We start from the raw sequence: 16,008 nt of genomic DNA, 5'->3' as shown, positions 1-16,008 counted from the left end.
TGTGTTTCTTACTTTGCGCCTCTGGAAGAGGAAACACGTTTTAAAGATGTCCACATGAATTTAAAACTGCCATCATGCAATTAAGACTTTATCAGATTAATTGAGGTAAAGTTTGATAATAGCAGTGAATTATCAATAATGAATATCTGAGATTCGCACTTGGTGGATTAAAATTATTTTATATGTAAAATGAGCTTAAACTGAAGAAGCTCCTTGGCATAGATTCTGATTTATTTTTTGAAAGATAAAATAGTAAAAGTAGTTAATTTTTAAATTAATTGTATTAACTGTTTTCTTGTTAATTAATACTTTTAAGTCCCATGATCATGGTTTCGGCTTCACACATAAAGAAACAGTGATTCAAAAGTAGACCGACAGTAGTTACAGCACCCTATAAAACATTGCAAACAGTATTTGCCACCAGTATTGTAAATGTGCTGAAGTGACATTATAAGTAATTTTTCAGGACCAGGTTAACGTATATTAACAGTTTTTATGAATTTTTAAACTAAGAGCTTGATTTCGTTTTGCCTTTTTTTTTATATTTTAGTTCTGTGTTTCACTTGGTATTGTGTGCACGGAATTTGAAAATCCTTAGTGTTAGCGCCATGTTGTCGATGCTTACCGACAAAAATTTGTAAAAAAAAAAAAAAAGTATGTAAATAAAAATAAGAAATAATAATAGTTGATTTATCCTTTTAGTAACTTGTTTAAGTAAAAGTTATTTCAGTAAAGAATTCGTTAGGTTGTTATTATATTTGCTTTTGTATAAAAAAATATTTTATTATTTGTAGATAGAAATTATATGAAAAATTTTGATTAAAATACTGCAATCCGGTATTTAATTAAATTCTTCTCAGTCGTAGGTAAATAAGATATTTTTGCCAGGAGATTAACTATATATTTTTTGTTCACACCAGCGGGTAGCCTTCTTCATATTTCTCTGGGGATACGCTGGTTCAGTGAATATTTCACTGGCCTCCCACCAATGTGACCCGGGTTAGAATCCCAGCGGGGGATGAAGCAGAATTTTGCGCGCGTGGGGAAACCTGGCGGACGTTTCCAGGAGACGGTGGCTTTTCTCAGGGTGCTCCCGATGCCCCCGAACCCATTCGTATCGATAATGACTCGTCACGTGATCACGACTGAACCCAATGTCCACGAGTTGTTAAGCCCTAACTCATTTATCATCTCTACATAGTATAAAACAAAGTCGCTATCCGGGTCTGTCTGTTCGCTTACCTTTTCAAAACTAAAAAACGAATTTTGATGCGTTTTACACCATCAATTAAGGAATTTTTTTCCTGAAATTTTCATGTTGATAATATATTCAAATGATATTTAAATATTGTAGAAAAATCTCGATGTTTTGTAATCTAGTCGTAAAAAAAAGGGCACTTACATGGCTTACGCTAACTTATATATAAAATTAATGTATTACAGAATTATAGATATAAAAAATGAACAAATAAATTTGAGCGTTGAGTGCTTTTTTACTTGGGCAGATAGCTATACGTAGCCATTTCACGTGTATTTGTGAACAAAATCTGTTTTGTTGTCTCATGAGGAAAAAAAGATGTCAAAATTGTTAACGAACAAATTATTTAATGATGAGTAGTACGTGTTAGTAGCTAAGTATTTTTTTCTAATATGGGACAGTTACTATAGTTTGACTATTATAATTACTTGGTTATGAAATCCAAATGACTCCGCGTTAGAAATTCACATCCGTGCGAAGCCAGAGCGGATCGCTAGTTTATTTATATTTCATAATTTACATGTCTACTTCAGACAGTACCTATAGTTAATAAATTTACTTTGATACCTACCTTTATTTTTTGCGTAAAATTTTAGAAATGTACTAACCCTCGGTTTTTTAGCACAGTAAGGCGTTTAGGCTCGTGTGACGAAGAGGACAGACCATTATGCATCCAGTCTAACCTCCCCATTGAACAGTATTTTGTGACAGGTATTTTCCACAGAAAAAAATATCAGCACTAATTCCACATAATGCCTCCCTGGCCGTAATGAGTACTTTAGATTAAAATCAATGGTTAGAAACAAAAGCACAATTTTTTTTTGTCTTGTCGGACAGATGGAAGAATTGAGAAAAAAAGGTCTCGTTGACGTTGACTTCATCGGGAGTCGATGAGATGCTTATGGAGCATTGGAGGAATGGTTTGGGCTGGTGCTAGGCAACGCCCGCCATGTTTTCAAATTACAAAAAAAAATCTGGATCGACCTCGCCGGGAATCAAACCCGGGTCGCATTCGGTGCGAGCTGCCACGTTTGGTCGTTCAGATATCTCCTCGGTGAGTTTCAAGGCACAAATATATATATATATATACACATACATACATACATTTAAATATAAAATTCCGAATAGCAAAAACCTCTGTTTTTTTCTCTGGCTTCTGGCGAACGCTTGCAAAAAAAAACTACGTCCTATGGTGGATAAACATGAATGTTTTTACTTTTTTATTATTATGGCAGCGAAGAGAAGAGTTCATCTGCTAAAACAACTAATGGAGCGTACACAGATCTTCCGCGTTGCCCCAGGGAAAAAATTCAGGCTGTGGGAATCCCCCCCCCCCTTAATTACGCTGGAAAAATTGGGGAGAAAAAAAACATGCCCGTATAACTGTTTACAAAAATCTTCACTGCCGAAAAAAAAAAATAAGAAAAGAGACAAAATTTTTTATTCTTCATTCCTTGAAGAACGGACAAATATGAATGTTTATTAGTTCGCAAACATAGACCCGGAATCAATAGCGCAAGTTCTGCGATTTTTTTCGAACGAGCGAAGCGAGGTCTCTGTTACAACTATAGCGATCGACGTTTGCATACATGCATGTTTGTATGTTTGTTTGTGACTCTGACAGACGATAACTTTCGGACCGTTAATTGGATTCTAATAAAATGTGTTCGGTACGCAGGTATGGCCAATTGAAGTTTTATTTTCGTATATGATATTAATAGATCAAATTTTTTTTTGAAAAATCTAATAACGAATAAATGAAAATTTCAAAATAAAAAAGCATTACTTATATTTGTAATTTAACTTGTAATTCAAACAGGATGGCGTCCATGAGATCTTGATCATGCATGCCTCAAAGTGAACTAAAGGAAATAACAAACAAATTTAAAAGTGTAACTGAATCATATCTACTACTAGTGTAAGAATATATTTGAGCGTTGACTTTTTAAAATTTTTTCACAATAATAAACCTTTTTGTATTATTTATTTGTTAGGTTGTCGAATACATTGCAAATATTATTTGTTGAATTTAAAATTAAAAAGTCACTAAAGAAAGGAAAATCGTGAGGTTTCACTTCGGCTAACTACTACCAGAAAAACTATTAGTGATAGTTCTAAAATTTTTGTCACAACTGAGACACAGTTCTTTAATACCGTTCTTTAAAAATAGAATTATTTTTAAAAAAAAAAATGCCATCCTATATCTGAGTGCCTGAATTGAAAATATCTTATCAGAAATAACTTAAACAAACAACTGTGATAAATAGTGTGAAAAGCAGTTAAAGTTGGTATGTACGTACTTTACAAATCGACAGTGTCACCCTTAATGACCCCTGCGCTTTTAAACATGGCGTGCCCTCATTATGGAGCACGAAGGGGAGAGGAGGTGGGTTGGGGAATGAAGCGTCGGTTGAAAGTAATGAGTGGTAGGAAAATAAAAAGGAGCTCCCCAATTGAACAGAACGCCTCGTGGCAACGTCCGAAACATTTTCCCCACTCGCGAACCGAAAAAAAAAAAAAAAAAAATCGATCCTGACCTCCGGCGAGGATCGAATCCCAGGTCGCCTAATTTAAATTGTATTTCAGAAATTTGTTGGTTTTTTTCCCCGGCCTTTTTTGTAGTTTTTGAAGTTTTAAGTTCCATTTAACAAACATTCACATCAAAGTCTTACCAGGGACTCGAACCCTGAACGCTCTCGCACCGAAAACCGCTACGGAGGTCGGATTTCAGCCGTTTACCGTCTGACCACACACAGAAAAAAAGTGTCTGTACTTTAAAAAAAATATTTGTTGACAAGTTGCGAAGAAATAGGCTCTTATACTACAAGAAATAAATCGTATTTTTTTTTTACAACACGTGGCTGTGTTTATTTCTACTTGCATGAATTACGTGTTTCGATACAATACTCAGTATTTATTACGCAAACTAACGCACAATTATATATTTTAATTGAAGTTTCATTCGAGCATATCTTTTTATACTACGGAAACGATACTCGAATATTCAACAATTTTACTCATCTTGTTGCATCATGCTTGTTATGCGCGCAGTTAATTACTGGAAAGCTGTTCAGGGAAAGGTTTACAACACGAAGCATAAATGCCCGGGTAATAATCCGAACCCAGCAATGCTGCGATCAATAATTTTTTTTGTAGTGATGCATATTTGTTTTCATGTAAAATTTTAAATTAATATTTTTGTTCCGTTTACGAAAAAAAAAAAAATCACAGTTTGCGGGCCCTAGACCTCTGTAAATGAGCGACATCAACGACACTGACTGGCGAGTCGGGAAGTAAATTTTTGGACCGCCTTGTGAAGTGGAAATGAGGGAGGGGAGGGGGGAGCTGGTGACTGGCTGCAGCTGCTAATGGGCTCCGGTGTTGCGGTGACGTGAGAAATTCGAAAAATAATTTTTTTTTTAAATTCACAATCCGTCGCTGGAAAGGATTCTGGAAAAAAAAAGGGGGGGAGGGGTAAAAGAGAAATGAAGTGAATGTATAATAAAAAAAATTATAATTGCCTGCCACGTGCCTTGTTACGCGACGCGAGAAGTTAATGGAATATCGATTCGCGCGCGGTGCTCCCGTGGCATAACCGCCTGGCGTACGGAATTTTAGCGGAGAAGCGGCAGGCGACAATATCCGTTACTCCGAAAGAAAAATGAAAAACCCATTCGCTTTCAACCGCAAGCCCCATCCGAAACGGCAGAGTAAATATCTAACTAGCAATACATTAATATTATTATATATTTTGTACCTTTTCGTCCCAAGAAATGGGGGTACGATTTAAGAATAAAATAAATTCGTGATTGTGAAAAAAATTTTTTCTTAAACAGTCACTATAGATGTGCTGTGAAACATCCACTTTTTAAATTTCAACAAGTAGCAACATTATATGATACATATATAAAATTCTAGTTATTGTGAAACAGAGCAATGAAACGTTCATGCTTTTCCCGTATAGTTACTCTCTATGTTCTGACATAGCAAGTATGAGTGTATCGTTAACGGTGATTTATTCCTGACTTTTTTTTTTATCATCGTGTGAGTGAACAAATGGTATCTTATTTCTTAGTAAAGAAAAAAACAGGTATTTCAACCGGTGATCTGTAACATAAAATTAACTGTCCTTGATTTTATTAATAAGTTTTTATAAACAAGAAACAAGTTTTTATGTTAGATCCTTCAGACGAAAATTTGGTATCATTTATATGAAAAAGTAATCATATAAATTTACAGTTATTAATTTGGAGCAATAATCACAGGTTGCTACTTCGAACTCACATATGTGCCCATCTTTACAAAAAAACCCAGTTTCCCTTCCCTAGTGATTTTTATATAGGATAATCATCTGGTTTGAAGTTATTACAAAATGAACTGTTACTGAAAACAGGGAAAGGTATCAACTAAAAGTCAGACATTTCTGTATTTCATGCTCTTTTTCGCAGTGCTCTTGGACGAATACTTCAATTCTCTGAAGCTTCATTTTTACTGAGTGGATTTTTTCAACCCCCCGTTACATCGAAAGAAAAAAAATTTAGTCGCCAAAGTAAAACATATATTTAGCTTGTTAACGATACATTATCTAGATGAATTTGCACAGAATATTTTCCGTTTCCAGCATTTGTTACTTCACGAAGTGATCCAAAAGCAAAATTAAAAACTTTTACACAAGTAAAATGTGTTCCTTCTCGTTGAATTTCTTGTGTAAGTTTCCTTGCGCATGAAATATCTCGTATCGCTTGTTTCTGGAAAAAGGTTTAGGTTGCCCCTGCGTTCATAGCAAAAACTAGTTTTGTGCATTTTACTTACAGTTATTTGACAACAATTAGCCAAATAGTTTTTTTCGACTACTTTAATCTGGGTTGTGTATTTTTTCGCGAAAAAGGAACGCTCATTAGACTGCAATAAGGTATGGCTGCGCCAGCGGTTTCTTCCTTGTAATTGGCGGCCATCAGCAAGAGAAGCCATTGCCTTAATTGACCAGGTCATTAAGGACGCGTTTGCTAATCCTACAGAATGGCTGTGATTCCAACTGTTAACGTTTACCTGGGAAAAACTAAACAATTATCTAAGTCCAGACGATGGCAGTATTTTTTTTTGAAACTCTCAGCTAGTCTCGGAATTTTTTCGTGAAGAAATATAATATTATAAACGCGAAAGTTTGAAGTATGGATGGATGGATGTTTGTTACTCAATCTAGCAAACACGGCTGAACGGATTTGATTGAAATTTGGCACACAGATAGTTCATAACCTAGATTAACACATAGGCTACATATTTATGTGAAATTCCATCCCTAAGGGAGTGAAATTGTGATAATTTCATTTTATAACAGAAAAAAATCACAGGTCATAGACATTCAAATAGTGAGTTTCATTTCTCAATGTCTGCCACACGATCTTAAACATAGTAAGGTTTGGCAAATTCATATCATTCTCCTTGGTGAGATCAGCCCGCTTAGTGGAGCTCGCAGCGACTAGCAAAATAAAGGCGCTAATAACAGTTTTGTTCTTAACTTCGTCAATAGATATAGTTGCCTTGAATTTTAAACGCACCATCGTTGGATGCGTTTGTCATATCTTGAATTTTCTTTTGTTTGTGCCGTATGCGTTCCTATACCATTCATCCGATTGCGATGAAATTTTGGTGAGTTAATAGGTAGCCCGAGAGTCGTTTCAATAAATGTGTTTATTTCATATTATATAGCGGCACTTTGTCAGTTTTCGTTGTATAAGTGCGCAAGCATTAGACAATTTAATTAAATATAAAAGAGAGACAGAGATAGAGTGATAGATATAGAGTGGGATTGAGAGAGACAAATATAGGTCGAGATAGAGCTAGGTATAAGGAACGAAATGGAGTTAGATAAAGAGATATATCGATGTATAGAGCTATATAGTGATTGGTATATAGAAGAGATAGAGATGGTGGGAGGTATGGTTGTATATATGTATATAGAGAGATAAATATAGATGAAGAGATACATAGATATATAGTTGCAGGTAGAGAAAAAGATATATATATATATATATATATATATATATATATATATATATATATATAAAGATGGATGGATCATTTGTATATGTGTAACTACTTCAAACATATTACAAAACAAAACTGCATGAGGCATTGCAACACATGCCGAGCATTAGCTAGATAATGGAATCTTTTCTATATAAGTAGAGACCGGAAAAATTCGCGGGTTCATTTCGCGATAGTCTAGACTCTAAACTCGTACACCTTTATGCTGAGTCAGCGATTGGACCACCGTTTATCTGAAGGACTCTAAGCCAATGAAAAACCTTCAACAAAAGACGTATCAAATCACAAGCATCCCAGTTGACGCGTGTCACGAGTCAGTATCCAATGAGCAGGTGCAATTTGTCCCAGTACATAGAGTATCATGGAGTCTATCCTAGAGGTCATTGAAACCGCGAATTTTTCCGGTCTCTATATATAAGTAATCTTTTATTTTTTCAGCTTTTATCTTTAGTGTTTTATAGAGTCTAGATTACATACAGACCACCAATTTTTAGATATATAAAGGTAAATAACTAAACACTGGCAGAACAACGTCTACTGGGTTCTGCCAGCGATATAAATTATTTTGCACACTTGACATTCAAACGAAGAAGACAATATTACTGTCTCCATCTGATTTCGAAACAGGTCCCCTTCACCATGTGTTCAGCCCGGGCAACGCCGGGTACTGCAGCTAGTATAACTATAAGTAAAACACTTTAAATTTAAAACTACGCCAATATTTGATTAATAAAACGAATGCATGGTCAACCGTGTTTTTTTTTGTCAAAAATGACTAAAGAAGGGTACTTTTCTTATTCATCATTGGCATACGTTTCATTGATTTCACATAAAGCTGTAGTAAAATACTTAAGGGTGTTTTCGTATGATTAAGCAGTTAGTTTTCGAGAGAACTATTTGTAAAATTTCAGAAAATACTTCATAGCCTTAGTTTAGGTCAAGTCCGTTGAAATGATGGTCTGCCCGACATTTCCGCATGCCTGGTTTCCGCCATCTTCAAAGGTGACTCACAACTGAAGACCTGTTGTTCTGGCATACTGTTCGTGAAGGACCAACCACAACCGAGCTTCACTTGTTGCACCCCCCCCCCCCCTCATCATTTTAGAATGGTGTGGACAAAAATACGATTCTGGTTGGTAGGTGTAGCAGGCTTGACTGTGGCCAGGGGATGCATGTCCATTTATAAAGACTGCGTGAAAACCACAGGCCTGCAGTTGTTGATATAATCTTTGAAGATGGCTGCGATAATCCGTGCCAAAACGTCGAGCACTCCCATCATTCACACGGGAATGTCTTCAATCAACCCGGAAGCCAAGCAGTTAGTAAGTGACTCTGGTCAAGAATACCCACGACCGAGATAAAAATGCAGTAACTTTATTTACTGGATATGGTTTTAATTAACTTCTCGCTGGTGAGAAAGACCTTAAGGATTAAAACTGGTTTTGACTTTTTTTTCCTAGGCTTGACAACTCGTTTGTTTTAAATTGAATACTGCTGAATGCATGATGTATGTAACATTAAATGATTTTCAACCATACTTACATGAAAATATACATACTAGACATTCCGCCAAAACACTTTTAAAACATCCTTATCCTTTTTTCGACTTTAATCATCAGACACGGTCACCCCCACCCATAAAAATAATTGTATAAATAAAATTAAAATTCTACGATGAAAGCCCTATGTTATTATGTGTGTATGCACTGTTCACGGAATACATGTGTATTTTACAATTTTGTAATGAGCAACATTTTGCCACTGACGAAATAAACCAACACTGAGATATAACTACGAAATAATTCAAATCGATCAAATTCCGAGCGTTGTTCGCGTCCCCATGGGAAAAAATAACAAATCTAAGAATACTAAGTTTTTAAACTATATTTGAAAAATAAAATTATTTTACCATGAAGAGTGTTTGTGTCATGAAAGCCTTGGACCACGTTTAGGATTTTGGGAAATGTGCCACATCTCTCGTTTACTTCAAAGATTTTTGGAAGGCCAATCATATGGACGCGATTTTCGTAAATCTCTTGCACAGGCCAGCTTATGTTTGTTTTCAAGCGAAGGGTTTTTTTTATGGCGTGTTTGGTGTGTTTCTCTAGACGTATACATATTTTATTTTATAAAACGGTTTTACAACTCCTGAAGAAACTCGGTGCTGACACTAAACCTCCAGTTATATTTTACGTGGGCGAATACCAGGCGGTCCATGTTTTTATTCATAAGCAGTAAACAGTTTTACTGCCATAACACAGTCGACTTTTTCGAGACGCAACACTTTATTTACGGCAGCAGTTAAGGCCTTGGAAAGGGGAGGGGGGAGGCGTAGGATGTAATATCCCGCCGGAAGGATTATTTTCGCATGTAGGATGAGCTCCTCTGTGTATCGGGAGCTGATAGACACACCATAACACAGCATTTGTTTCGCAAATATTACTTTCAAAATGAACTAAACTGTTTTTGTCCATATTGTATATCACGCTTAGTTTGCAGTACAGAGGAAATGGTGAATACTGTTGCCCGATGGCTACTACCCGGGTTAATAACATCAGATATTTTAATTTGTATTCCATAGTTAGTTACAATAGGTTTACATATTTTCATTTTCCTATTTGTTTGTAAACTTGTGCATTTTGAAAGTATTATTACAGTATTGTATTCAGTCTTAAAGTACAAATTTAATTCATTGCTAAACACAAATTATTCTTTTACAGAAACATATTTTTGTTGTAGTCGGTCATTATTAATAACAAAGAATTACATGAATTATGCGCTATGCTCAAACAAGCCCAAATTTTAAATTTAAAGTGATATAAAATTATTTCTTAACAAAAACGCTACAAACCAAGATTTTATATTTAAGTTAATGTTTCGTTAGAAATAAAAATGTAAAATCATCAGATGATTCTCTTCATGTACTACAACAAGAAACGGTATTTCCAAAATTTTCTTTAAAAAATACAATTGATGGCATACTAAGTTCAAACGAATGCATTACAAATAAAATCGCAAAGATTGCTGTATGGGAACGAAAGGAATTTGGATGGGGGTTTAAAGATGGATATTTTAATTGAGTGTTGGTGGGGAACAGACAGAAATAAACAACAAAAGAGCTCTCACTATGCTCTCGTTTTTACGTTTGAATCACCACGAACATACATTCACTCGAAATTTGAGGAACCCTTCTCAGCGAAGTTAGCGCTCCAAACAACTGCACCGCTGATGTTTTTTGGGGACCACCAATATTACACAGGGAGCTCTGAAATGCGTGAATACTGACAGAGATGCTCATAAATTGGAATGCGGGGGGCTTATGAATTATATTCAAGTCCAATGGTAATCAAATACTTTCTTTTTTTAAGTTGGGTTCATTTAATTGTACAACAATAAAAATGTTATATCAATTTTACGTCTTTTTTATACCTATTGGCCAGAAAATATCATTTGGAGGTTTTATTTCCCCCGCCCTCCCCAACCAATTGTACGTGAGCTTCCACAGAGCTTTAAAACAATCTAGCCCATTAAAAATTTCGAATGAGAGGAAGTTTCAGTCATCTTCCCTTCCCATTTCTCTGGGACGCGTTTGAAATACGAGCGAATCTTTCGTTCTTGAATAATGAGTAAGATACAATTGTAGCCTAAATATTAAATTTCCTAGGAATCGGAGATCTGAAACTCATTACGTTTAAGTAGGCCTATGTGCCATTTATGAGCACTTGGCCGATGTTTAAATTGTTCCAAGCCCATTATATTCCTGGAATTATTAAGGCTTGACTCAAATTAACATTTTTTTTTGTTTTTTACTTACATACTTGTTTGGGAAAATTTCAAATAATTATATTAAAAGCAATTTCATGGCTGTTGATCATCAGCAGAAACACAAAGAAAACGAATTTATAACAAGTAGCCAATGCAATATTTATTTAGGTAATTATTTATGACTAAAATGTATGCCTGGTTAATTGGGTTTTTTTGTCAATTAAATAACATTAGTTTCCTATTTTTTTCCATAAATGGTAACGCAAACAATTTTTGCTTTATTATTTTATTTTAGAAACATATTTTTTGGTAAAAATCAAAATGGCTACAATCAAATATTAAGACTCATGCCATTTAAAACCCCGTAAATTAAAAATAAGTATGAGAATAACGTTTTTTCACAGAAATATATTCTGTGCGTTTGCAAAAGATTCCTTTGGAAACCAGTTGCCAATAAATAGTTGGTAATACTGCAAGAAAAAATTTTTAATTTACAACACATGACTAAGGTTATTTTTGCATTTATGAAATATGTTTTTCGTGATAGTACCAAGTATTTCTTACGGAAATTGGCGCATAATTATAAATTTTAATTGATTTTTCTTTCGAGCATATTTTTTTAAACCATGGAAAAGATAATCGAATATTCAATAATTGGACTTCATTTTGTGAATTTTGTGATGCTTACTAACGTGCGCAGTTAACCCTAGAAATCTGTTTGAAAAATAGTTTTCAAATAAATTTCAACTGTTGGAGGTACTGGGACAATGAAAAGCATAAATTCCCGGGTAAAAATCCGAACTCAGTATTATTGCGAACATTTTTTTGTAGTAATAGGCCTATTGTTGTTTACATGTTAAATGTAAAAATATACAAATAGCTGTAAGTTTACATGAATATTTCTGTTACATTTACAAAAAAAAAATTGAATGTACGTTAGAAGTCTTAGCGTAGTAAAAAAACAAGCTTTAATTTTTAATGCAAATAATTAATAAAGATAAAATAATAAAAGGACTGGTATGATATAAATACTCATTATTCAATATAAATACAAACACGCGCACAAAATTAATTATTTAATTTATAAAAAAATATTCCATATAAATTTGAATTAATAATGAAAATAAATAAATAGGACCTATATTGAATGTTTATTATTTTTTATTTCATATATTTAATAATAATGTGATAATTTAAATTTTATAATGCAAATAAATTATACAGACGGGAAAATAATCTCAATTATATAAATACACTTGGAAAGGTCTATGAACAAAATAAATAACACTAATATTCAAAGTAAGTATTATTTTTTTAAATAATATATGTATTTGTATCTAATATCAGTCACTAAGTTTTCGTAACGCTCGAAGATTGTCGCCGCCCCCCCCTTTTTTTTCTCGGAAAAGAAGTTTCACTTGAAAAAAAAAGCCTTGAAGGCGGGACGTGTTTGGCGCGAAGCGGTACCTGCGTGAGGCGCCAGCGCCGGGACGCCTTGGCGACGGGGTCGGTGACCTGGGTGCAGGCGGCGCCGAACAGCATCACCTTGTGCGGCCCGATGTGCATCATGTCGAAGAAGGCCTTCACGCCCACGGCCGCGTTGCACTGGAACAGCACGAGGGGGGGCGGGGCTCAGTCGCGCATCGCAACGCAACTGCGCGCTTAGCTGTAGGGGCGTCTTGAGGCGCCCAATATCGTGAATCAGGCAAACACTTTAATTTAATACACACCAAATATTTATTAAAAAAATGTTTTCTATTAACATTGTGCAAAAAAAATTCAAGGCAAAAACAAATCTGTGCATTGGATGAAATGTAGAAAAATAAAACTATTGCAAATTCCTATTTGCATTAATAAAATTTCAAAAATATATATTTTTAAATAATTGTTATTTTTTTCTTTGTCTGTTTGTTCGGGCATGAATCGAAAACAACTCTACGGATTTTGATGAACTTTTTTTTTTATTAAAAATTTCATTGCCCAACTTAAAAAACTAGGATATATATTATTACATAATTGCACCCATAAGGGGGTAAAAAAGTGGTAAATGGGTTTTAGATGAATTTATAAAGTAAATCAAGCTAAAGAGTATATATTCGGTACCAATAATTAACATTTAAAACCCTCCAACCGAAAAATTAAAAGTTTGCCAAAAAAAAGTAAACTAGGGGGTGTAAAATGGGTAAACATGCTTTTAAGATCAATAATTATATCGCCGAATATAATTAAGGCTGGCAAATGATTTTGGGTACTGCTATAAACAATACAAAACTACCAACCACAATTTATATATTTTGCGAAATGCAATCTCTAAGGGGTGAATAAGATAAATATTGTTTTAATATTAATAACAATATCTCGAAATAAAATTAAGATAAATATAAGATAAGTATTTTTTTAATATAAATAATAATATCTCGAAATAAAATTAAGCTTGGTAATTTTTTTGTGCTAATAATAAACATCAGAAAACTATTAACAACAATTTTAACATTATGTGATATTCAACCCCTAAGGGTTGAAAATAAGGTAAATAAGGATTGAAGAGAAATAATTATACCACGTAGGCTTACCAAGCATAACAAAAATACAAGGGAACAATTATAAACATACGAAATCTATCATTCATAATTTTACCCTCTTGCGAAGTGCAACTCTTAACACTTGGAAAAAACACATATACTTTTAAGCAGCTTTTTCTATGGGCTCAGTGTTCTGTTTATCTGGAGGACTTAGGCCAGTGAGAAACCCTCAACCAAGTAAGAATTGAATTACAGGCAAACCAGCTTATACGACTCAGAAGTTAGGAGTCAATGTTCTAGGGTTATTTTCTCGAGTGTACATAGGACTGTGCAGTCTATCGTGACGGTCATCCAAACCGCGAATTTTTTCCAGAAATTTATTTTGATACAACGGGGTAATAGGAATGGATAACTAATTTTAAAAGTTAAAATATAAATAATGAACGAATTGGAAAAAAAAATATTTACTACATCAGAATAAAAAAAATAATTATGAATTGATCGTAATGAAATATCGATTTTGAACGCATAAGGTAAAACGATTTATTTATATATTCAAAACTGAACAAAATACATTAGATATCTCTTTAAAAATATTTATTTTGTAAATAATAACCGACTCTCGGAAAATACTATTCAAGTCACTAGTAAATTTTTAATTGCAGTGTTACATGCCTAATATCTTGCTCATACTGGAAAAGGTTCGCATGTAGTTAGGTACTACTAGGCTTCACACCATTCAAAGTATCAACTAACAGACGAAGTAACGAGCGTTTTCTCACTATGATCTAAAATACTTTAAAATTTGTGTTAAGTTTCGTTTTTAATGATTAGAATTATCTAATTTCCTTGACTAGCATAATTTTAAACGACTCGCTGAGAATTACGTCTGAGTTTATGACGTCACCAATCACAAATTAATTTGAAATAAATAAGTAAAAGAATTGTTTATTTCCCTTCGAAATTAATGAACCAAAATTAGCAAATTGAAGCAAAAAATTTTTTGTTATTCGTCCTACAAACTTATCCCCTCTTTCCGTAATTTTAATTATGAGACTTAATATGTTGTAAGGCTTTAAAGCTTCAACGTTGTGCTAACTGCGTGTGACATGACATGTTTTTAATATCTTTAAAGGAAAGAGATTTGTAGATATCGAGAAAAGTACCTGTCCATATTCGTTAGTACTTAGGTGTTTACATTTTTAGTGAAATAATCTGATCGCTCGTTTGACTGCAGTAAGGTATGCCCGCGCTAGAGATAGTTAGTTCCCTTGTGATTGGCGGCCGTCTGTGAGAGAAGCCATTGGCCTGTTTGGCCGGGCCTATCAGGACGCGTTTGCTTCCGCGCCGGGTGGCCTGTGATTGGTGCGCCTGGAATAAACCCAGCCAACCACGAAACACAGACAAAGCTTCAAAGTTTCAACACACTGATGGTCTGGAAATCCTTTCACGAAAAATATAAACGGCCCTGTTAGAAGTGCATTAAATAAAATAAAAAAAAGAAGTTTCACTTTATATTTGTTGCTTTCAATTGAATAATTTCAACAAAGATTGTATGTCTCCTGAAGTACTGTTCGTAAGGAGCACACCAACGGTCATCGCCTCGTATGCGCCAGCTGAAATGCTGGCGATTCGCGAGATTAACGTACGGCTCCTGTGCATAAGACGAGAATCTGTCTGTACAAATAAATGGCCAAAGGGTTTAAAGTCATTAGCAGACGGCTGGGGAGCATCGAATACTTCTCTCTCTCTCTCTATCCAAATCTGTCTCTGTATATATGTGTGTGTGTGTTTATGCTAACGCACGCGTCAGCGATCAAGGCAGAGGAATGTAGCGCATTATTGCCGGGTCGACGCATTGGACATGGAGGTATCCGGAGCGTGTGGACTTACGTTCGGGTCGATACCTGGAGTGGTGCTGTACAGGATGATTCTGAATTTGACAAACAATTATTGCCTGCGTGCTCTTCACGGAAAAAAAAAAAAATAAATTACTTTGATAATATATACGACTAATATTCTCAAGTTGGAGTTAGAGCTGAAAAACGAATTATTTATTATTGTTTTATTTGTTTTAATAAAATAAGTTTTACAGCAAATTATGATGAGGCGCCTTGTAGTTTATTTAACCACTTAAACAAACGTGTAAATCGATAAGAAAATACACCCTACTAACGAAACTAAAGAAACAATTATGTAAAATATCCAACAAAGAAAAAAAAAATTAATAAAACAATTGCAATGCAAAACTAAAACAATCACTAAAAAGTTAAATTAAATAGTAAAGTAAAAATAAAACATCTAAGATATTAAGTTTGATTTAACGTATCAGATTTTAAAAATGAATTAGTGAAAAAAAAATTGTGCAAATAAGTTAAATTATGTACCTTATATTATAATTTTTAACTACAAATA

The 16,008-nt window shown here is 34.2% G+C and overlaps 1 protein-coding gene across 1 annotated transcript in view; it reads right to left on the bottom strand.

Annotated features, from left to right (window-relative positions):
* The window catches only part of LOC134535367 (gamma-aminobutyric acid type B receptor subunit 2), a 328,071-nt gene that overhangs the window by 274,717 nt on the left and 37,346 nt on the right, over positions 1 to 16,008 (bottom strand). The window contains exon 3 of the mRNA XM_063374439.1: positions 12,539 to 12,676. Coding sequence (XP_063230509.1) covers positions 12,539 to 12,676 — 138 coding nt within the window. The remainder of the gene's footprint in view (positions 1 to 12,538; positions 12,677 to 16,008) is intronic.

The sequence above is a fragment of the Bacillus rossius genome, chromosome 8 (genome assembly GCF_032445375.1).
Source record: "Bacillus rossius redtenbacheri isolate Brsri chromosome 8, Brsri_v3, whole genome shotgun sequence".
NCBI lineage: Eukaryota > Metazoa > Arthropoda > Insecta > Phasmatodea > Bacillidae > Bacillus > Bacillus rossius.
Note: the sequence above shows the minus strand (reverse complement) of the source record. Positions and strands in the feature narration are given on the sequence as shown.